We start from the raw sequence: 21708 nt of genomic DNA on the forward strand, positions 1-21708 counted from the left end.
CTCGATGCACCGTGGCCCCACGTTGCGGCCACTGCAATCGTTACCCTTTGCGCAACGCAAGGGCAGTGCCTCCCATGCACTGGACCCAATAGACTGTATTACATGTAGCTAATGCACATGCGGGCTCCGCGGATCCTGAGCTTCTCGTAGCGGATGAGAGCAACGCGGACGAAGACGCTTGCACTTGTGCCGTGTACAGTACCCCGACGTACTGTACCCCTCCTGTACCAAACAGATTGAGTCATTCTGAGGCCGGACTGGCTATAGCGCTGCTGCGCCAGACTGGACGGGCGCAATAGCCTCTATCCGATTTTGCCGCTGGCGGGAGCTGAGGACTCGGGAGGGCGAGCCCAGACGCCAAAGGACCAAGAAATCTTGCTGCTGGCATGCATACATGTTCTGTATGTCTGCACTGCACGGCTCTTTCTCAGTGTTGAGCTTTGCTGACGGCGTCGGTCGGTCGGTTGCCCTATGTCTTTGTATCCTCGGAAGGATGTGCACCCGCTCCCATGCGTGGCAACCAGGCTTGTCGTTACCGTACAGCTCTGCTGCCTGCGATCGAACGGCCAGCGCACGCCAGCCATCGCATCCGCGGCCAGCATCAACCTGCACATGCTGTACTAGCACACGCTGATTCACCGCCGCAAGACGCGAGCCAAGCCCGAGTGCTCCAGTCGAGCAACAGGCAGCATGAATCACCAACCTCTTCTCGAACTCAAGCTAGCTCGAGCCAGAAAGGTGTACCGTCGGCGCCCATCTCTTCGCCGGTCATCTGGCGAGCTTCCATTGGTCGAAATCCGGCCAAATGAATTGCAAATGAATTGCAGCCGCCCAGCCCAGACGCGGGAGAAGGCAACGCCAGCAGCACATTCCAATCTGCCAGCAACGCGGAGGAAGCAGCTCTCTTCCCCCCACAGCCAGGCACTGAAGCTCGCGCCGCGATGGACCAGCGCAGCAACCCGTACGGCATGCGGCCCGGCATGCCCAACGGGATGCCCCAGCAGCAGCAGCAGCAGCGCGCGCCGCAGCCGGGCATGCAGCAGCACTACACCATGCAGGACATAATGTTCGACCCGCTGCCCATGAACAACGGCCTGTACCACCCGCCGCCGCCCATGCACCAGCAGCACGCGGGTATGGGCATGATGCAGCAGTCAGGAATGGTGGCGCCCGAGGACGACCCGCGCTTCGTGGACGACCTGCTGGGCGCGCTCAGCAACGACCCCGTCGGACTCGGCCAGCAGCAGCAGCAGCACCTCGGCCAGATGCCCAGCCACGTCTACGACCAGCAGCACATGATGCCGCCGCACTCGCAGGCGCCGAGCCTGCAGCCCGGACGCACGCAGGGCATGCCCATGACGAGCCAGGCGCCGCCCATGCAGCAGAGCGGCATGCCCGGCTCCATGCATATGAACCAGATGACGCCCAACGGCGTAGCCAACGGCGCGCGCATGGGCGTCGGCGGCATGCAACCGCCAAGCATGGGTGCGCCCGCTGTCTCGTCGGGACTCGGAACACTTGGAGGCCTAAACGCCAACATCCCAGCCCCCACTGCCCCTCGTCCGGCTGCTGTAGCACCAAGCGCGATCGTTCCCACCTCAACCAAGTCCTCGACCAGCTCGCGCGCACTGGCCACATCCAGTAACAACGGCGGAAGCAGTGACGAAGACGCAGGTATGGGTGAAGACGACGCCCAGAAGAAGAAGGAGCGCCGCCGCCAGCAGGTCCGCTACGCGTCGCGTCGCCGCCGCAAAAAACAGAAGGACGAGGAGAGCTTCCTGCGCGACCGCATCGCGGAGCTGAAGGAGCAGATCCGCATCATCGGCGGCGACCTGACGGAGCAGTGCTCGCAGATGGCGGGCATGAGCGAGCAGGCGCTGACGGAGGCGTACGAGAAGCAGATGCAGACGGTGCAGACGCTGCGCAAGGACAACAACAAGCTGAAGGAGCAGCTGCTGCAGCACGAGAACTTCGCGCGCATGATCCAGTACGGTCTGAACGCGCTGCCGAGCGACTGCCGCGACGTGGACCGCAAGAAGATCGCGGGTGTCCCGATGTGGATCAGCGACCAGATGAACCCTCTGAAGGGTCCGACGCTGGTGGTGGACCTGAACCTGTGCCACGAGGCTGTGCGTCACGCGTACAATGAGCTGAAGACGTTCGGTCCGACGGTGAACTCGAAGACGAACGTGTGCTATGCTATGGGCTGGAAGACGGAGCTGTGGGCGGCGAGCACGTGCCTCAACTTCCGCGCCATGCGCTCTATTAGCGACAAGAACATTCGCGAAGTCGCGAATGCCTCGTGGGATATCATCACGTCACCGGAGAAGTGCAAGCGCATTTACCCGGACGTGAAGCAGTTCCGTATCCTGCAGAAGGTGACGGACGATATTGTGGTGGTGCACCGCATTGCCTCGGTTGCATCCGACATGTCCGACCGTGAGTTTATCAGCGTGGCGTTCCGGTTGCGTGATGGCGATGACTACTACATCGGCCTGAAATCCATTACGGTTCAGACCGAGGCCGCTGAGAACTGCATCCGGGGTGAGGAGTGCCAGGGCTGGATGTTCATTGGTGGTGAGAACGAGACGTCGCAGTGGAAGGCGCACTTCCTGGGCTACTACGACGTCAAGGGTGAGAAGGACGACAAGGTGCTGAATCAGCTCGCGAACGAGGCGATGTTCGGAATGCTGAGATGGGAGAGCGAGGCCATGCACCCGCTCAGTGTGTAGCGCTCCAACCGCCAGTTCAAGGCTAACATCGGCGACATCGATCGTCAGACCAAATCTCCAACTATCCGTCCGTGTGTATGTGCAGATCTGCAGCTCAACTGCGTCATCGAAGATTGCAGGCCGGTAGTGTCACCTCAAGTGTCCAGCAACCACAATCTTGCATCTCGGGAACAGACACAGATCGCCAAACTTGCATCATGCGGCACTTGCTTTCAGAGCCTCCTGCCTTCAATATATCAAAGTATCGTTTCCCACTATGATATTCGACGCCGCACTCTAATCTGCATCCTGCACTGACAAAGTGAAGCGAGGCTAACACTTTCAAAACAAACAACGGGGAGGTAGCTGTGTGTGTCTAAGTATCTATTCACAATGTGAAATGCTAACTAAAGGCCTGCTATCACTGTAGTGGTTTGTCTGTCTATCCGCTGGGCTGGGCTGGCAAGTCTAAAGGTACATGTGCTTGTTCCTGGGCTTGGGCAGCGGGGTCCACGTGACGTCAAACGGACGAAGCTTCTCTCCGAGCGCCTTCTGCTCTTCTGTCAGGTTTTCTTCGGATTCGCGCCACGCCTTGAAATACTCCTCGAGGGCTTCTGTCACCACATGTACGTCCTTGCTGGTCTTCTTCACGTACACCTCGTCCTCTTCGTCAGCATCTTCGTCTTCATCATCGATATCATCATCTTCTTCCTCATCCTCTTCATCGGGGACGCCAAAGACTATCGTCTCTTCCTCATTCTGATCAGCAGCCTCGTCCTCCTGTGCTACGGGCTCTTCGCTCTCCTCCTCCTGCTCCTTCTTCTCCTGCTCCTTCCCAGCCTCCGACTTGAGCGTGTTTTGATACTTCACGAAGTCGGCAAAACGTTCCTCGTCGCGCTTCGAAAGTGGCCGACGGCACTTCATGGGGTACACGTAGTCGTGCAGCAGCTCCGCGACTTGCGCGGCCTCCACGAAGGACGGGAAGCGCAGGTCCAAGCGACCGTTAGTCAGCATAACACCGCGAGGCACCAGGCCAGAGACCTTCATGGTAAGACCGGCCTCTGCCAGGACCTGGTTCACCTCGTCGACAAGGTCTCCGACCTTGGTGCCGTAAGGAACGTTCATGAGCGTGAGACCCGCGCGGTCGTCTGCCGGAGTCGGGAACACAGGTCGGTACTCCTTGTAGCCCATCATCATCACACCGAAGATCTGCAGCGCGCGCATGTTCGCCTTACGGCACGCGCCCTCAGAGTCGAACTCCACTACGGCCTGGTACGGCGTCTTCTTGTCGCTAGCAATGATGGTGTCTTTCTTCTTCGGCTTCCGGAACATTGTCATGTCCTTGGCCTTGGCCTTCGACAGTTTTGATTTTGCCTTCGCCTTTTTCTTCTTCTTCTTCTTCTTGGGCTTGTCTTCACCGTCGCCCTCTCCACCCTCCTCGTCTTCATCCTCTTCGTCGTCATCGTCATCTTCGTCATCAGAATTCTCATCGAGCGAGTCGGGCGGGCCATTCAGAGGGTTGGCGAACAGGATGAAGCGCTTGACGCCTCCAATGTGTGCCAGTGCCTTCTCCAAGTGCTTCGGGGTTACACCATGAGGCAAATTACGGAAGAATGCGCAGCGAGAGGGCTGCCAAACGGTTTCAAGACGCTCACGACCCGCGTCGTTGAGCGGCTCCAACGCGCCGCGTCCGCGCAGCATCTTTCGGGAGTGGCGCAGCTTCACACGACAAATAGTAAGCGTCTCGACCGACAGCTGCTGGAACACTTCCTCGAACATGGGCATGATGGTCTCAGCGTCGCGAGGACCAAGAGTCTTGCGCACGTCCGACAGGAAGGTGTCGCCGAATGTGGCGCGGTTCGGTCGCCACGCGAGCTTGTACTTGAGGAAACGCGTGAAGAACATGTGGTACTTGCGGTCGTCCAGCACCGACACGATGTTCCAAGCCGTCGTGATCACCTTCTCGTGCTGCTCCGGCGTCAGCTTCTTCGAAATGGACTGATCAAGCTCCGTTTCATCGATGTCATTGATAAGAATGTGACCGACCCGCATGCGCGTCTCCAACAGAGCACGGATGATAGCCTCGTTACGCATCTGGTGGTGCTGCAGCGCAGTCGTAGCCACTTCCGAGTCGAAATCCTCGTACGTGGCGTTGTCTCCCGACAGGAACGGCACAAGCTCCGACAGTAGCTGCTCGTGGTATGTCTCCGGGAACGCCGTCTGGATGTTGCACACCATCTCCTGGAAGATCTTGCGGTGCAGCTTGGACGTCTTCACGGACGCCAGCATCGCCACGAGCATCTTGGAGATCGTCTCGTTCGAGAGCTCCGTCTTCATAAAGTCAACGATACCCTGCGTCTGCGATAGCAGCATGCGGAAATCAATGCGGTCGTTCTCCAAGTTGAACTCTTCCCACTCCGCGTCCACCGCGTCCATGTCTTCGTCGTCCTCATCCTTAGCTGGCTTCTCCAGTCCGAGCATGTCGGCGTAGTGCGAGTACCCCTCCATGTCCAGCACCTTGCGGAAGTCCGCCTTGACCTGCCACAAGCTCGACTTGGATCCACGGTTGAGTCCTGCCGCCGGCCGCTGCATGAGCTTGAGCGAGTTCAGACACGCCAGGCGGCAGTAGCAGAACACAATGCTGACGAACTGCGGGTCCGCCACCAGGTCCGGGTGCAGGCCCATGATCTTGGGCACCACAAAGTCATCCGAGGTCTCTGCAACCTGCGCGTCTGGCTCACCCAGTGGTACATCAATGCTGTCAGCCTCGGCGCCGCCCTGCCTCGAGTCGATCTCGAGCTGCTCGATGACCTCGTCGCGGCCCTGCAGGAACGCGAGCATGTAGCCGAACTCCTTCTTGTTGTTTTCGCCGAAGCGCGTCTCCAGAGAGCGCAGGAACTGCTTGCGGGACAGGCCCGTGACGCGCGGAAGCGTCGCGTACTGTGCGATGCGGTGGATGACCTTGCCGATCTCGAGCTCCGACATGGAGTGGCGCAGTACGGCCATGATCCGCTCGGCCTTGGCCTCCGCCTCGGCTCTGGTCTCCTCGCGGATGCCGTCCACCTCGCGGTGCTCGTGCAGGTTCTCGTACTCGGCGCGCTCCTTGAGCTCCGCCTCGCTGATGGGGAAGCCGATGCGCTGCGCCGTGAACTCGACGTCCTGCTGCTGGCGCTGCTCGTCGTCCTGGTACGAGGCCAGGAACTGTACGGACTCGCTCTGCAGCTTCAGGTCGTCGTGGCCAGTGCGGCTGCCGTTCACGAAGCCGTTAACGTGCGGCGCAGAGGCGTCGGGCACGGCGGCGGAGCTCGGAGCGGCTGCGGACGGGTCCAGCGCGCGCTTGGCCGGGTCCGCGGCGTCGCTGAAGGCGCGGGCGATCAGCTGCACGCGCTGCTGACGCGCGCTGTGGGCGCGCAGGCGCTGCAGCGCCAGCCGAGTCGGACGCAGCACGCGCATGTGGGGTGGGCAGGCGAAGAGTTACCTACGTTGTTGTTGGCCAGTGATGGACGACAAGCAGTGGCTCGGTCTCGAGACCTACGATCCGGCATAGTTGGTGTAGACGAACACGAGAAGGCGCTGTCGGAGGGTGGAGGGTGTAATGGGTAGAAAAAGTGGTGTGGGTCACATCGTATATTTCTAAAGGGCGTTTCTAAATGGCTACACTCGACGGTTGCAGCATTTATCTTGAAGCGACGTTGACCCCATTCGAGCACGTTGATTATCGCAGCGATGGGAGATGCCGACGCCAAGAGCAACAAGCTGAACCGGGAGCTGCTGCGATGGATACAGAGCTTGGACCTGGCCTACTCCATCAAGAACGTCAAGCGGTAGGTCCGTCTTCAGAGTCTGAAGGTGCCTGACGAACACTAAACCTCTGTGGATACCGAGCAGAGACTTTGCCAATGGCTTCCTCGTGGCCGAGATCCTGTCGCGCTACTATGACAAGGACATCAGCATGCACTCGTACGACAACGGCATTGGCATGAAGGTCAAGAAGGACAACTGGGACCAGCTGGCCAAGATCTTCGGCCGCTTCGTCGACCTGGAGCCGCTGACCAACAAAGCCGACATCGACGCCATCATCCACTGCCAGAACGGCGCAGCAGTTGCCTTCCTCACTAAGCTCTACCAGTGCTTGACAAAGCGCACGATCCAACCTACCGCCGTAACGCAGCCACCCACCGCAGGTTCAGGCAACATAGCAGCACCCGCTAGTGTGGCCAAAGGCTTGGACACGGTGGAGGAAATCCCTCCTTACGCCAAACCGACCAACTCGGCCTTCATTCGAGACAAGATGCGTGAGCCTGAGATCGCTGAGACGAAAGACCAGACGCAGCTGAACCGGAAGATGCGGGATATTCACTCGCAACACGAGGAAACACAGCAGCTCGAGCGTCTGATGACCGACACCCCGGACAGATATCCAACTCTGCGCAGCGCCAGCAAAGCCACCGTGTTGCGAGGTGCGACCAAACCTGTTCGCAATGACGACAGCAACCCTGTGCTCATGACTCAGCAGGTTGTGCGCGAGGTGCAGATCAAGACCATCAACCAGAAGGGGCTTGAAAAGCTTCGTGCGACGCGAGAGGCCAAGGAAAGTGAATCTCTGGGCTTTTCGGGCCATAGCTCAAGTGGTTTACTCGGTGAAGGGCGCAATGGTGTTGCTTCTTTCGACACGCGGGGTATGAATGGCGGAGGAAACAGCAACCCGGAGCTCGTCCAGAGACGGAGACCAATGGATCTGCTGAATGAGGCCGTGACTCGCAAACTTGCAAGTATGGGGCTCACGCTGAAGCCTCGAGGGGGAAAAGATAAATTCGAGAATTTCATCGACAATGCGTACGAAGGACATATTTTTGGAGACCACGAGTGTGCGGAGGTGATAAGAGGGATCGAGGAAGAGGCTGAGCTGCTTGCGGTGGCGTTCTTAGACTTCCCACGGGAGTTCTGGAAGTTTGTTGGGCTCATGCATTCTTTCTTCACGGAGCATGACGAGAACCACGTCTTCTTTCGGGCATCAGCAGAATTGTTTCAGGTTCTAGGCCAGTATTGTGTCCGTCGAGATGCTACTGCTGCATCGTTACTCATGCCCGAGTTCCTGCTTCCGAAGTTCACGCCGATTCTCAGTCGATACGCCAACAAGCGAGCTCCTCTGCTACGGATATTCTACGCGTTCCTGCCCAACACAGTACTGGCGCACATCCAAGCCATCAAGCATCTGCGTGAGGCACTGGCTAATGACATCCCGTTGTTCGTGCACATGTTGACGATCCTAATTGGCATGGAAAACGAGCTGGACGACACACTTGTGGACTTGTATCACTACTACTGCTGTATCGGGCTGGAAACACCGTGTGAAAAGCTGCGAGCTGCCTGTTTGTCCATGCTGATTCCGTTCCTGAACTACGACGTGAACCTCGTTCTAGACTTACTGCCCCGATTGACACAATTGTCGTCCAGACACGCTTGGTGGGAGGTGAAGGCGCAGCTTCTCATCGTCGCATCAGCTTTTCTTCGGACGGCGCCAACTCACCGAGCGCAGAGCGAAGATGACGCAGGGGATATACCCGAGGAGCCAACCCGAGATTTTACAGAGCAGATCGAGTTGTGTTTAACCATTATCGAGCGCGAGTTCCATCCCGAAGCGAGTCTGAATCTGCGGCGCGTTGGGTTATCATATCTCGCGAGGAATCTGGAGCAGTACCAGGAACTCGTGCCGCTGTACGTAGATGTACTACTCAGCCTTCCGGGATCTGTGCGTCGCGCGATGCTGTTTGCCCCCGACACCGAAGCCACGACGGAGGAAGAGGAGGACGAACATGAAGAGAACACAAAGACGTCGACTGGAATCGAGCACCAGTTACCTGTCCACGGTGCGTCTGGCGCAACTTACCAGCTTCTACCACTTGTTGCGAACTGGGACTCGGTCGCTATTGCCAAGCAAGTGTTCTACGAGCACAAGAATCAAAGCTCAGCCAACACGGACGTCCTTTTGGTCATGTTGAAGTGCTTCGAGCAGTTGCTACACTCTGGCCAGACGCTCAACGTTCGAATGCTATACGATCAAATGAAGGGATACATCGTGTTGGGCTTTGGAAGCCCCGGTACTTGCGAGATCAGCGCCAACATCGTCAAAGTCGCGCTTGCGGCATTGGACGGCAGTGAGACTGACGTCTTCCAGCATGTGGCGCTGGTCGAAACTCTGCAGAGGCTCGTGACCAGAAATGTCGACGACATCCGCCAACAGACCGTAGTAAAGTTGCTGCACGATGCCCACGTAATGAGCCCCCAATGGGCGGAAAAGGTTCTACGCTGTGTCAACAACTTGCGGTCAATGTGTGACGCGGATACGTTCAAGTCTTCGCTCTTCTCAATCGCGTTTGAACTTGACGGGTAATAACGATAGGGAGATACCGTAAGGTGAGAGCTAATCGCTGACCTTCATGAACAGAGATAATAGCTTGTCTTTCCATTTTACTACACGCTATTCTAGCTGACAAGAAAGCTCGCAATCGCTCTCTGCAACATCGAAAACGAACGCAATAATGCCCTGAACTGCGCATTTGATCACCCCAAACTCGTTTCAATCTGATTAGGACTGCGTCACGGGCGACTTGATCGTCACAGCCGCCTTGGTGTACGAGCAGACGGGAGGAGCCGCTCCGTTGCCGACTTTCCTGGGGGTGGCGCCTCCGTTGAAGCGCGTGCACACCGGGAGGCTGTTGGCCGTCGAAATGGTCGCCTTGGAAATCGTGCCCCTGTCGTTGTAGTTCTGGTTCACACGGATGAGCTCCGCAGTGGGGTTCACGCTCACGACGCCGTCCACGATAACGCCGCGCTTGACGGGGCCACACGTGCCGCACGACTCGAACAGTCTGCCCGAGTTCTCCATGTAGAAGCCGCCGCTGACGACGACCGTGCCCGAGGCCTGGCCGTAGACGACGCGGTGCGCCACGTTTCTGGCGCCGCCGCCCGTGATGGTCGTGATGCCCGTGCCCGAGTTGACGTGGAGCGCGCTCTGGATCGATCCCTTGAACCACACGTTCACCAGCGCGCAGTTGTGCGTCTCGCAGAAGACGCCGCCGCCACCGGCGATAATGACGTTGCTGAGGGTGCCGCCGGCCTGGACGACGAACACGGCGTTCGCCCTGGTCATCTTCGCGCCGGATTTAAACGCCACGTTGCTGCGCTTGTAGGTTTTCATGCCACCGTCGAACGGGGTAGTGGGCCCCACCACACGGGGCTTGGTAAGTGGCACCGTGCCCTTGGACGTGGGCCAGACGCCGACCGCACGCTCCTCGTCCTCCGCCGCCATGACCTGGCCCGGCGTGTAGTTCTCGGCCCAGAGCGTCGTGTCCACCTGAGCGCCGGCCAACTTGCGGCCACCCTCCGGCACCTCCAGGCTGTCGAAGGAGATCTCTTCCCTCATTTCATGCGTAGTCAGCGCTGCAACAATTCAACAACAACAGACACTGTCAATGGGGAACTGCTCTCCTCTCTCCAGCACAGTTGAGCACACATTTTTACCTTGCGTGGACAGCACGCAGGTGGCCGCCACCACGAGCGCAAGGAACCGCATCATGTCGGCTTATGCGTCTCCAAAGCAGTTGTGCTCGCAGTCAGTTGTGCGCTCTCCGCTCTTCCGCCGCTGCCTGAATCGTCGTGTGGGCGACAGACACCAAGTGGCGGAAAGGAACTCGCGGCAACGACGCAGAAGGGGCTCCATGCAGAGGCTTGCTTTGAGCAGCGCCATCCTGCGATCTGCTCGACCATTACGGCGACCGTTACAGCCGTTGACAGGCTTTTTGACCAATGGCGAGGCGTGAATCCACGTCTCGACGCTTGGTGGTCAAGAGCTCAAAGAGGTCATGCGTCACAAGAAGCGCTCGACCACGGCCAAGCCGCTGCGTGCGTCGGGCATCCGCCCCGCGGGCTCCGCGACCAATTGGGAGAAGGCGAGAGACGCCCGTGGACCTCGCTCGCAGCGCAAGAAGCAGCCGCGCAGCCCCAAGAAGGTGCAGAAGACCCGCGAGGTGCGACGCAAAAGAGGCCGCCAGCGTAAGGAGAGCGATCCCAAAGCGAATAAAGGCAACGAAGCGGCTTCCAGTCGCGAGGCGGCTATGGACGCGGAGCTGAGGGCGTTTGCGGAACGGGTGGCGCTCTCACCGCAGGAGAAGCAGCTGCGCACGAGGGTGTTCGAGGACGTGCGCGACCTCATCTCGTCGGCTTTCCAGGACGCGACGGTGCAGCTCTACGGGTCCTCCAGCACAGGGCTCGACACCTTCCGCAGCGATCTGGATATTACTGTGGGCAACATCTCACTGTCGGCAGCGTCGCAGCCATGGCCGACGGTGGTGGTAGTGGATGAAGAAGATGAAGTCGTTGAAGAGCAGGAGCCGACCGGAGTGGGAGAAGATGAAGACGAGAGATTGGAGAGTTGTGCTCGATTATCTACTAACCAACCAGTAGAGGAGGAGGAGGAATCTTCGTTCTCACTGAACCTGGCGCTGCCTGTTGGGACGGCGGCCTCGGAGGACAATGCAGACATCACGCGGCGTGTCCAGCCCACAGCAGCTTCACATTGGAACCCGACGCTTCGTCGACGCAAGATCCGCGTTCTGCGCGCCCTGCAGTTCTTACTGAAGGCCCAGAGGCCGCACTTCCAAGTGAAATGCTTGCACAAGGCGAAGATCCCCATTCTCATGGTGCTGGACACGAAGACCAAGCTGTCGATTGATATTGGCGTGAACCGGGAGGCTTTCGAGGCGAGTGAACACGGGCGCTCCACTTCTCTCGCTCATCGGCTGCAGAATACGCTGGGCGCGCCGTTCACGACTATGGTGATGTTCCTGAAGGAATTCCTGCACCAGTTCGAGCTTGATAAGCCATTCACGGGTGGACTCGGCAGCTTCCGGGTCTACATGATGGTGGCGTACATCTTCCAGCGCTACAGCTCGAAGCGAAAGAACAAACCTCAGCCACCGGTGTCGACTTTGTTGCTGGCATTCTTTGAGCTGTTCGGCAACAAGAAGCTGCCCAACTTCCTGCACGAGGAAACGCAGTTGCCGCTTCCTCTCGGAGACGGCGGCCACATGGACTTTGGCGGTGTCTTCCGCATCGCCGACTGCGTGGATACGTTCGCTATGGCCTTCGACATTCTGAGGTCTACTGGGAACATTGGGTCCATTATTTATGAGGAGCGTCTTGAGAAGGATCGCAAAAAGTGCCAGAAGAGCATGGAGCAGAACGCTTAGAACCCGTGGGTGACGTTATGATAAGAAACGACCCATGACTCATTTGTATCTCAGAGCTTGAACTGCTTGAATGAAGTGGGGACCCCGACCCAATCGCTAAAAGCCGTAAAGAATCGGCTCCGTTGATCCTTGGAGGTGATGACAGCTGTAGACGCAGACGCAGAGGGTGTCCCATCCGGTGATGCGGCTAAGGGAACTGCTCGCTTAAGTTGCAGATATTTCAGAGCGCTTGCGCTGCTCGAAAGCGACGGCGTCTGGTCGAGGACGTGGTGAAATGCCCGAAGCAAGTTCCTCTTGGACAGACGTGAAGCCACTCGCTCCATGGCAACTCGATCCATCTTCGAGGCCTTCTTGGCGCCCTGCTTGAAGCCCGTGGCGGCCATGAGGAACTCGATCTCGAAGCTCTTGAAGAACTTTGCTGCAAACCTGTCTGTTGCATTGCTTGGCTTGGTTGAAGAGCTGTTTCCTGCAGCGAGCCAATACGATTCTTTACTCGTCCAGTTGAGCGCTAAACTTGACGGAGCGAGGTTCGATGCGCGCTGACGTGTGAACGGAGGCATGTCGGAGGTGACACACGCTTCGCACGAGGATAGACGCGCCCCCTCTATCATCGCACTGCGCTCTTCCAAACGTGCACACACTGCACGTTGAAGCGCTTGCTGCTGCTTGGCCACAGACATCGCCTGCTTGTCTTCGCTCACAACGATCGAGCTCAGGAAGACAGGCTCAAAGAATTGCAACAACAGCGACCCCTGCAGTCCCAGCGCGTTCCACTTGGTCAGTTTGTCCGAGCAGCTCATGGACAACGTCTGCTTATCGACTGGCAAGTCCGAGCGACCCGATTTCACGCGCGTGATGCCAACTGCTTGAGCGAATCGTTTGTCCGGTGGAGTGTCACGGTCTTTTGCAGAGACGTCACCTCTCGGCCTCTTGTTGCCATGAGCTTTGGCCCCCGTGAGGCGCAACTCGCTACGCTCGCCATCGTTCGCCTCTCCCCTCGCTTCACGTTGCTGCACCAACTCGTCCACCACCTCTTCGCGTAGTTCGTAGATTGCGGCGTCTCCACAGGGTGCCTCACTGATGAAGAGATGCAGCGAATGCTGCGGCTTGAGCGCCAGTCGATGCGACGTCGAATGCCGCTCGAAGATCGACTGCTCACTTGACTCGAGCCCATTTTCCTGCCAATAGAGCGCCTCTGCGTACAGATAACGGAGCAGCGCACGCCTCGCCAACACTTCGGCGTGGCAGTCGTTGACTACGAGGCCGTCGGCGTTCAGGTCGCGTCGTCCGAGACACTTGTTGCCAGTGGCAGCCGCCAGCACGCGGCATGTGTCATTCGGCTCTGTGTCAGCTGGAGAAGAGGGGCTACGCGTGTGCAATACGATGCCTGCCAGCACAGTCCACTCCGAGGTGGGGATCTTCTTCTGACACTGCGAGGAGCTCTCGAACCACTGCACAACAGCTCGCGCCACGCCGGCCGCGATGGCTGGAGACGGCATCGACGAAAGACAGCGAATAGTGACAGCAATCGGGTCTTGAATTTACTTTACTTGCCTTTTGTATCGCACGAGTAGTCTTCCCTGGTGATAGTGACTACTCATTGACATCGACTGCGTGTTCAACGTTAGGCTTTGACGTCCGACGATTAATGCATCGATTAGTGCATGGCTTCGGGTACAAGTTGGTACTACATTGTATTCTACTTGCTGGTCTTGATCTCAGCGTCAGAATTGTTCTCCTTGTCTCTCGTTTCGAGGAATAGCAGCGGCACCATGCCCAGCAGACAGCCGATCGTCACCCCGATGGAGCTGCCAGCCACCTTGGCCATCCGCGTTTGCTTCAACAGCATCTGCAAATGCCAAGCAACAAGAAGGTGAGAAAACTAATGCATTGCGAGCGTCATGCAGTATGCAGACGTACCTGTTCGTTCGTCAGTGCCGGGACGGGTAGTCCAAGCCGCGCGCAGAAGTCTTCGACGATGTTGCCCAGCCCCAGGCCCGCGATGTCCGAGATGGTGTTGCCAATGCCAGCAGCTGCCATGGACGAGATGCCGAGCGACACGCCCAGCGTCAGGTCGATGTAGTCTCCGGCGATGATCATGATGAAGTTGTCCACGAAGCCGAAGCCGATGAAGGGCAGACCGACTTGCAGCGCCACCAGCTTGAGCTCCTGCGTCGTGGGAGGCGTCACACTGGCAGCGGTGGGGGTGACAGCCTTAGAGACCGCTGCATCTTCCGCTGGGGTCTTCGCTGAGAGCTGCACTGTGTTGAGCGCCCTGGACAAGTTCCGGGTCGTGGACGGCGACAGCAGCGCGCTCAGTCGCTGCGCAGCCTCCGGGTCCGTCTTGAGCGCCGTCTCCAGGTCTCGCAGCAGAGCCACGTTCTCCGCCGTCGCTGGGGGCTTCGAGTGGAATGCGGCGCTGGGTCTGCAGCGCACAGCGGCGCGCCGGCGGACGAGGCGCAGCCCGAGCATGGAGACGACGTGGGGCTGGAACCGACCAAGCAGAGACTGAAGTTTTGAGTCGCTAAAAGCCGGGACGCAGCTTCAACCTTTGGCATTTTCGCGACTGGTACACTTCACTTTTTGTCAAATAAAACATCCTCTATATAACCATAGTCGTGGAAATTAGATAAGATGTGATCCTGGTTAGTACCGGTACAGCCCCTTCGATATTAGATTCACATCGGTATAATGCATGTGTACCACTGGTGACATGGAGCCCCACTTCGTTCGCGTACGTCAGCACCGCCATCCTCCGTCCGTTGTTGATGTGCCACCAGCCACTCGACCAACTTGCAGTTCTGCGACGCCGACTTGAGGCTCGAGCGCATTCTCCATTCCGTCGTCCAGTCCGCACTCCTCCTCTTCAATGCTGAGCCCCATCGAACAGTCCAAGCGCACGGTACGCCGCCCATAAGACTCGCTGCTGGTCGGTGGCAGAGTAAGTGAGTAAAGCTCCTCATTGTCTCTGCTGTTGCTGCTGCTGCAGGCTGCGCGCCAGGCCGTGGACGAGTACGTGCAGAGCGGCTTCGTCGTGGGCGTCGGCAGCGGCTCCACGGTCGTGTACGCGGCCGAGCGCCTCGGTGAGCTCGTCAAGGAGCAGAAGCTCACGAACGTCAAGTGCATCCCCACGTCCTTCCAGGCCAAGCAGCTCATCGCCGAGCACAAGCTCACGCTCACTAGCCTGGACGAGAGCCCCGTGATCGACGTGACCATCGACGGCGCCGACGAGGTGGACCTGCAGCTCAACTGCATCAAGGGCGGCGGCGGCTGCCAGCTGCAGGAGAAGATCGTGGCCTTCGCGGCCAAGAAGTTCGTCGTGATCGCCGACTACCGCAAGGAGTCCAAGCAGCTCGGCGAGCAGTGGACGCAGGGCGTGCCCGTCGAGGTCATCCCCATGGCCTACGTGCCGCTCATACACAAGATGGAGCAGGACTTCGGCGGCAAGCCCGTGCTACGCATGGCCAAGTGCAAGGCCGGCCCCGTGGTCACGGACAACGGCAACTTCGTGCTTGACGTGAACTTCGGCGTCATCAGCGAACCCAAGACGCTCTGCGATCGCCTTAAGCTGCTCCCTGGTGTGGTGGAGGTCGGCCTTTTCTGCGGCATGGCCGAGAAGGCCTTCTTCGGACAGACTGACGGCTCGTTCACCACACGGGTAGCTGGCAAGTCCGCCTAAGCCGTTACGGATAGCAACGAACGATAATGCAGCACTACTCCATCAGCAAACCCGCGTCATGCGTGCGTTGCTATGATATATTGTTTCTTAATCTACTGCGGTGGCGTTATCACCGACCAGCAGTCGAAAAGTGGACGGCGGAGTCAATGCAATGCTCTAAACATGAAGAGATACTTGTCACGGACACACGATCTGCCCATACGCGAGGAAGAACGGGGGCAATTTATTCGCTGGCGCTGTTCTGTTGGAAATAGTGCTCGAGACGCACTTGACGGAGGACGTCGTACTGGCCATCGGCGTCGACAGCAGTTCGCACTTCGCGCGAGGCCAATGTGCCGTCCGGATAGCGGTGCGCGTAGAAGCAGCTGGTACCGAATGGACATATTCCTCTGCAAGTAATTCAATACAACCAAAACAAATGGTTACACCACATGCCGAGCAATGCGTGAGGCGGGCAAGCGGAAAGATCAGTTTTTGGATGGCTAACGCACCTTCCTTCGTCGAAGTGGCGGCAAGGAATGGCCGACAGGTTTTTCTGTCCAGGCAAAAGAAACGGTGAGTGTCTGTAAAACAGCAAGTAGAACAAACCAACAATGGGGTCATACGCGGTATACGTCGATGAGGACTTTCTTGCGCTCCGGCTTGGTGACCATGCGGCTCGACGGGATGATGAAGTTCGTCTCCACACGACACATAGGGCACTGGCGCACGGTCTGCTTCGGCTGATCAGCGCTGCCTCGCCAATTGCGCAAGCATGTGAGACAGAAGGAGTGATTGCATCCGGATAGCAGCCCAAAGCGTTCGCCCTTCCCAAGGATATTCTCGTAGCAGATACCGCACTCCAGATCTGCTGAGAGGCGGATCTCCTCACCCATCGCCAGCATTTCTTCCTCACTTTCAACCTTTTCTGGCAGCGAATGCGAGTAAAAGCACGTGTCGCCATATCGGCACAGACCTTGCAAGAAGAATGTGCAGATTTTGCTGCAGGCGACAAGAAAGCATCCCCGTTAAAACATATCAGCGCAAGCAGTTCACGGCTAGCAACTTACGGAGGTGCAGGTCGCTCTTCATCGAAAGACAGCGGTCTGTTCCTCACGTTCTTCTTGGTCACTTCCACGTACGACTCCTTCGGCATCGGAGGCCCGGACTCCGCGGGCGTATCCTCAAACTCACCAGGAGCTCCGTAGTAGTACAACTCTAAACCAACAAAACCCCACTATCAGCGCTACAAAACGAAGATAAACAACCCAAAGAATCGCAAAACGCACCTTCTTCCTTGGAGATAAAGTCCCGTAGCTCCGTCACATCTTCCGCCTCTTTCTCCGCGTCCTCTTCGCCGGACGTCTCAGCCACAGGGGTAGCGGGCTTCTCTTCTCCCTCGTCCGCCTTCTTCTCCGGCGTAGAGGTGCCTTCCGTCTCGGCCTCCAACTCCGTACTCTCCTTCTCCTTGCGCTCGGTCTCCGTCTCCTTCTTTTTCTGCACGTGCAGGTACGGGCACTTGTCACCGTTGGAGCAGTCTCCGTACTTGAAGAACTTGCAGGGAATCCCATAAGAGCCCGGCGCCACCGTCTTCTCCCCAGTGCTGGCGCTCACGCGCGTGGCCGCCGCCTGCGCCTGCGCCGAGTGCGAGAACTTGCAGTCTCGTCCAGCCTTGCACGCGCCCTGGAGGAAGAACTTGCAGGGCAGCGGACTGACCGCCAGGTCCTCGCGCGGCGCGTGGAAGAACTTGCAGCTGCTGCCGTTGCGGCACTTGCCCGCCGCGAAGAAGGAGCACGGCGTCTTCTTCCTGGCCGCGGAGCTGCCCGAGGCGCCCGAGTGCGTCGACATCTTGCGGTGCTGCGCTGACGATTCGAATGTGGTGGGATGGTGGATGGACTTTGGCGTGATTGGATGAAAAGATTTGGAGCTGGCCAATGAGTGGTGCAGACCACCGGTCGTTAGTAATATAGCCATCTATATGCACATGGCTACATCGGGGCTCGATTAGCAAAACAAAATTATCGCAATTGATTAATGGTAGTGAACGCAGACTGTTTGTTGCGCGTCGACGTCGAAGCGAGGAGAGCTAAACGGCATGGAAATCAGTATAGCAATTCTACAAAATCAAGTTCCAGGCGTCACATTTGGACATACAGCCCGAATAGCCCCAGCAAAATAAACACATTATACATTCAACATGAACCGAAGTTCAGCTTGGTAGCTTGAAGCTGTGCAGTATGTAGCAAGAATAGCAGTAGTGTGCGTTCATGCAGATCCGCCACGGCAGATCGAGCAGCATAAGCGACCCAGCAAATGGATGCATGGCACTTCACAGTACAAAAATAGGAGCATGTGCTAAAATTCAAGAACTTCTTCATGCAACGCTCTTCTACGGCTCGCGTAGCGCTACTACATAGGACTACTAGTAGTAAAAAAAGTTTTCTACCATGCAGGTTTTAAAACAGTAAAAAAAAGTCTGCCGAACCGCGAATCTTGCTGCCCCTACACGGTCGATCCTCACAGATTACATTGATTGACTGATCACCCCTCTTTATTATTGCTGCTGCCTGGTTAGCTTACATTCGGGCCAAAGCCCGCAAACCAGTGCAACCTTCACGCTACAGTAGGCAACATCAGTATTACGGTACACAAGTTGCACAGCCAAAATTTGTACAGCATATCTGGATAGAATCAACGTTAGCTGCTAATGCAGTCGCAACATATCTTTTTCACTGCAACAGCAACTATTATTACCAAAAAAAACACCGAACTGCGATATCAAGCGGGCTTCTATAGCCCGCGAACCAGTAACCAACGTAGTTGCTTCAAACCAGTCAGTCATCGCAAAACTCTTGCCGCGCTCGACAAAAGTTCTCGCCTAAGAACTTGATTATGTCTCACATGAAGGAACTGCGTGAGTTGATTGAGAAGATGAAGGAATTCGGCGCGCAACACGCTGTTGCTGCGGCTGGCCAGGCGAAGAGGCTAAGCGACTGCGCGAATACGTTCACGTATCGCTTGAATTTTCTGTTGCTGGATGTATCCGGCGTGGGTATGACTGAGGCGTGTGTGGAGAGCGTGCTGGGTGCTCGGAACTGGAGTCACGATCGGAAGTCTGGATGTGAATCTGTACTGTGGATTGGGAGGGGCTCGAAGCGTTGTAGATCGAGAAGCCCTTGCAAAGTTCTTAATTGGAGTTTTGATGGACTCGAAGATTCGCTCAATTGGCACCTTCGACTTCATCGGTCAGTGTGATTGGAACTACGAAGCCCTGTACTCCACGCTTGCAGTGGCTCGGACACCAGTATCGAAGCTGTCAAGCAACGACGAGTTTTTCCGTAATGATCGGCTGAGCCTACTGGCGAGGGCACTGTTTTTCCCTCGGTCACCGAGGCGGTCCTCCTACCCGTCCATTAGCGGCTTGGATATATCATACGACACGGCTGATCTCGACAGCATTGTGAATGCAGTCAAGGAAAAAGATAATCGCCCTGAAATCGAGTGGCAGCTGCGTGAGGGTACTCCCTTGCGTTTTGCCAATGCGCAAACCAAAAGTGGCGCGATCGTGACGAAGCATGCCATCCCAATTCCAGTTGACACCAATAGGAAGCGTATGTCAGTGAACAAGCGCGGCTTAGTTGAGGTGTATCTTCCCGGATATGGCAAGTGCCAAATTCCTCGAGAAGCGTTGGTTCCGCGTGAAGAATTGGCTGTAGGTGATTCGGATGCTGACCCAAAGACAGCTGAGCCGAGATTTGGTTCAGCTACAACGAATGCTTCGGCCCCTTTCATCGATTTTCTGAATCACGCTTTGTTTCAGCAGTACCCCTGCCCAAAGCATTTAACTACAGTAGCCCATTCACGACACCCAATCGGCAAGATACGCAACACGTAACGGCACTTTGGTCGGAGGATTGGCGGGACTAAATCGGAAGTTATCACTCGTCCCCTTGTCCGGCACCAACGCAACGTATCTGACGGCGCCCAGACACAGCATCGCGTAACCGCTCAGCGCTTCCGAGTCAATTGTTAGTTCATCGGATTTCGTTATTCGAATCAATGCGGTCACGTTCTGCTCCTGGCCCATGCTCAGCTTGGCAACACTGTCGATAGTTCCCAGACAACGATCCAAGGGATACCAGTAGTCGACGTTCTTCAGTTGGGCCATCATCGCTTGGTACTCCTCTGCATTCCTCTACTCGTTGCGGCAATTGCTGGTTTTGATCTTACCAGTAGCGTACGTATGCTGGTTCGTTTTGATCCGGTCGTATTTTAGCTTTTATTTATTAAATTTTTTAATTTAATTCATTTTTAAGCTCTAAGATTAAAGTAATAAAATGATTTGAAGATATTAATAACATTAAACCTAATAAGGATATTACCCGCAACTCGACGGTCTCTCCATCCGTTACGATCGTATGCACGTAGTTCCCGAATGCGATCCCCATTAACCCGTCGTCTCGAATCATGCGAGCTCTAGACCACAATTCCTTGTAGTAGGATGGCTTCACGATCTTGCCCAGACGTCTCAACGCATACTTAGAGGTGACCACGCAGACCCATTGGCCGGATTTCCAATACTTCTTCAAGCTGCTAGGGTCCCGAGAATCCGTAGCGGCCGTGACTGTCACCATCCGCAAGAGATCAACATGGTGACTCGATACGCTTCCAAGTTGAGAAATGAGAACTTCTGCAGAAAGCAGGGTTCCAACGTCAACGGCTTGGTCGATTGCAGATTTGGTAGTATCCTCCCCCATCAAAAAATCGCGCAAGTTGCCACTCGAGTAGTAATACCTCTCCTTGATATCGAGATCAGCCCAACCATAATGTTCTCCAATGCGGGTAATATCCGCCTTCGACCAAAAAGGAACCAGACATCTCCTCCGAACTTCCGTTTCATCGTTCTTCATGTCGTATTGTACAGATGTGGCAAGCATCCGAAACTTCGTCAGGCGACCAAAGTTACTCAAATCATTATCAATTTCCCTCTGCAGGAAGCCGTCAAGACACAGCTCAAAGTCCGAATTCACCACAAGATCCAAGTCAGCGATATCCACCTTTGTTGATTTGCGCCAATATTGCTCGTGCTCTGGATCCAGATACAACATCGTATACCCTCCCCCTTTCAGCTTTCGATAAAGGACGATACGCTTCTGCAGGTGCAGCGCCATGTAAAACGCAAGCACGACGACCAGCGTGCTTTTCCCGACACCTGACGTCCTTACAAACACAGTGTTGAGCTTAAGTCGCACATTCTCGTTGAATACCTTGACGAGATCCTGTGTTTCTTTCCGAACGTAAAACCACTTGGGGAAATCAGGCTCAACGCGGTTAATGCTGAGAGCTAACCCACCATTAACTTGCCACGAATCGAGGTCAAAGTAGCTTGCAATAGTGTTCATAGTCTCGCGATCGATGGGAGTAATCCCCTCAGGGGTAGTCACCTCAGCCTCCGTCCTTGGTCGCTTCTGGCCTGGCGCGGCCGCCGACTCTGCGCTCGGAACCACTACCAGCACGTGTACCACGTCCTCTTCAAGCGAACCAAAAAGGCCCTTCTTGTTCAACTTCCACGACGCTCGCAACTTCTCCATCTTCGAGGTGCCAACGTTGTTCTGCAGCATCTTGTCCAGGTCATCGTCGTCTGGGAGCCATCCGCCGTCTGCCTTCTTCGCCAAGAAGTGCTCCAGCTTCGTCCAAGGATCGTCAGCTCTGATCAACCCGTCGCTTTGTTCCTTGATCGCCTCCTTCAAGTGGCCCACCGTCTTGTCCGCGTCGATTTCCACAGGGAACGGGCTCCCCCCAGCACCATCAACCGCACAGATTAGCGTCAGTATCTTTCCTCGGTTTTGGAATGTGTAGAAAAACTCATTGTAAAACTCTCTAAAAGCAGATTGATTGTTGAAGACTCAACAAACACTATTCCTCATCATGCACTCTGAGAGGCGACATCACCGACACAGTTTTAATGCACTTGTTGAAAGTAGATACGCCTGTAGCAGTGCCTTGAGCCAGCAGGCAAAAACCATATCCGCCACTTCAACATGGAGACCACTTCAACATCGGACTTCCCTGCTGTAATCGGCAATGG

General features: G+C 56.4%; 11 protein-coding genes across 11 annotated transcripts; 4 read left to right on the top strand and 7 right to left on the bottom strand.

Annotated features, from left to right (window-relative positions):
- The first annotated feature begins 902 nt into the window (after positions 1-902).
- Positions 903-2988, top strand: PHYSODRAFT_348552 (hypothetical protein). The gene has a single exon (XM_009540399.1). The coding sequence runs from the start codon at positions 942-944 to the stop codon at positions 2730-2732; it is 1791 nt and encodes a 596-aa protein (XP_009538694.1). The 5' UTR covers positions 903-941; the 3' UTR covers positions 2733-2988.
- A 93-nt stretch (positions 2989-3081) lies between these two features.
- On the bottom strand, positions 3082-6164 carry PHYSODRAFT_566345 (hypothetical protein; the record flags this gene model as incomplete). The annotated part of the gene is made up of 1 exon (XM_009540400.1): positions 3082-6164. The coding sequence occupies one exon, from the start codon at positions 6162-6164 to the stop codon at positions 3180-3182; it is 2985 nt and encodes a 994-aa protein (XP_009538695.1). The 3' UTR covers positions 3082-3179.
- Positions 6165-6437: 273 nt separating this feature from the next.
- On the top strand, positions 6438-9105 carry PHYSODRAFT_532799 (hypothetical protein; the record flags this gene model as incomplete). Its single annotated transcript, XM_009540401.1, has 3 exons — positions 6438-6535; positions 6597-8463; positions 8569-9105. 3 exons carry the CDS (start codon positions 6438-6440, stop codon positions 9103-9105), a joined length of 2502 nt encoding a protein of 833 aa, XP_009538696.1.
- A 195-nt stretch (positions 9106-9300) lies between these two features.
- On the bottom strand, positions 9301-10287 carry PHYSODRAFT_533029 (hypothetical protein; the record flags this gene model as incomplete). The annotated part of the gene is made up of 2 exons (XM_009540402.1): positions 9301-10154; positions 10236-10287. 2 exons carry the CDS (start codon positions 10285-10287, stop codon positions 9301-9303), a joined length of 906 nt encoding a protein of 301 aa, XP_009538697.1.
- Positions 10288-10576: 289 nt separating this feature from the next.
- PHYSODRAFT_533329 (hypothetical protein) lies at positions 10577-11962 on the top strand (the record flags this gene model as incomplete). The annotated part of the gene is made up of 3 exons (XM_009540403.1): positions 10577-10676; positions 10806-11065; positions 11189-11962. 3 exons carry the CDS (start codon positions 10577-10579, stop codon positions 11960-11962), a joined length of 1134 nt encoding a protein of 377 aa, XP_009538698.1.
- A 626-nt stretch (positions 11963-12588) lies between these two features.
- PHYSODRAFT_532829 (hypothetical protein) lies at positions 12589-13461 on the bottom strand (the record flags this gene model as incomplete). Its single annotated transcript, XM_009540404.1, has 1 exon — positions 12589-13461. A coding segment is annotated over one exon (873 nt), but the record flags the coding sequence as incomplete, so codon positions are not given.
- Positions 13462-13661: 200 nt separating this feature from the next.
- PHYSODRAFT_307560 (hypothetical protein) lies at positions 13662-14434 on the bottom strand (the record flags this gene model as incomplete). The annotated part of the gene is made up of 2 exons (XM_009540405.1): positions 13662-13811; positions 13883-14434. 2 exons carry the CDS (start codon positions 14432-14434, stop codon positions 13662-13664), a joined length of 702 nt encoding a protein of 233 aa, XP_009538700.1.
- Positions 14435-14831: 397 nt separating this feature from the next.
- Positions 14832-15641, top strand: PHYSODRAFT_532575 (hypothetical protein; the record flags this gene model as incomplete). The annotated part of the gene is made up of 2 exons (XM_009540406.1): positions 14832-14864; positions 14952-15641. 2 exons carry the CDS (start codon positions 14832-14834, stop codon positions 15639-15641), a joined length of 723 nt encoding a protein of 240 aa, XP_009538701.1.
- Positions 15642-15819: 178 nt separating this feature from the next.
- On the bottom strand, positions 15820-17468 carry PHYSODRAFT_566348 (hypothetical protein; the record flags this gene model as incomplete). Its single annotated transcript, XM_009540407.1, has 6 exons — positions 15820-16030; positions 16133-16176; positions 16247-16622; positions 16691-16838; positions 16910-16955; positions 16995-17468. The coding sequence occupies 6 exons, from the start codon at positions 17466-17468 to the stop codon at positions 15865-15867; spliced, it is 1254 nt and encodes a 417-aa protein (XP_009538702.1). The 3' UTR covers positions 15820-15864.
- Positions 17469-20497: 3029 nt separating this feature from the next.
- PHYSODRAFT_533153 (hypothetical protein) lies at positions 20498-21022 on the bottom strand (the record flags this gene model as incomplete). The annotated part of the gene is made up of 1 exon (XM_009540408.1): positions 20498-21022. A coding segment is annotated over one exon (525 nt), but the record flags the coding sequence as incomplete, so codon positions are not given.
- A 252-nt stretch (positions 21023-21274) lies between these two features.
- PHYSODRAFT_252840 (hypothetical protein) lies at positions 21275-21454 on the bottom strand (the record flags this gene model as incomplete). Its single annotated transcript, XM_009540409.1, has 1 exon — positions 21275-21454. A coding segment is annotated over one exon (180 nt), but the record flags the coding sequence as incomplete, so codon positions are not given.
- Between the last annotated feature and the right edge of the window lie 254 nt (positions 21455-21708).

The sequence above is a fragment of the Phytophthora sojae genome, assembly GCF_000149755.1.
Source record: "Phytophthora sojae unplaced genomic scaffold PHYSOscaffold_15, whole genome shotgun sequence".
NCBI classification, from domain to species: Eukaryota; Oomycota; class Peronosporomycetes; order Peronosporales; family Peronosporaceae; genus Phytophthora; species Phytophthora sojae.

Bases quoted from the DNA above. Each gene is read 5' to 3' on its own strand.
- PHYSODRAFT_348552 (XM_009540399.1), top strand. From the start codon at position 942: ATGGACCAGCGCAGCAACCCGTACGGCATGCGGCCCGGCATGCCCAAC.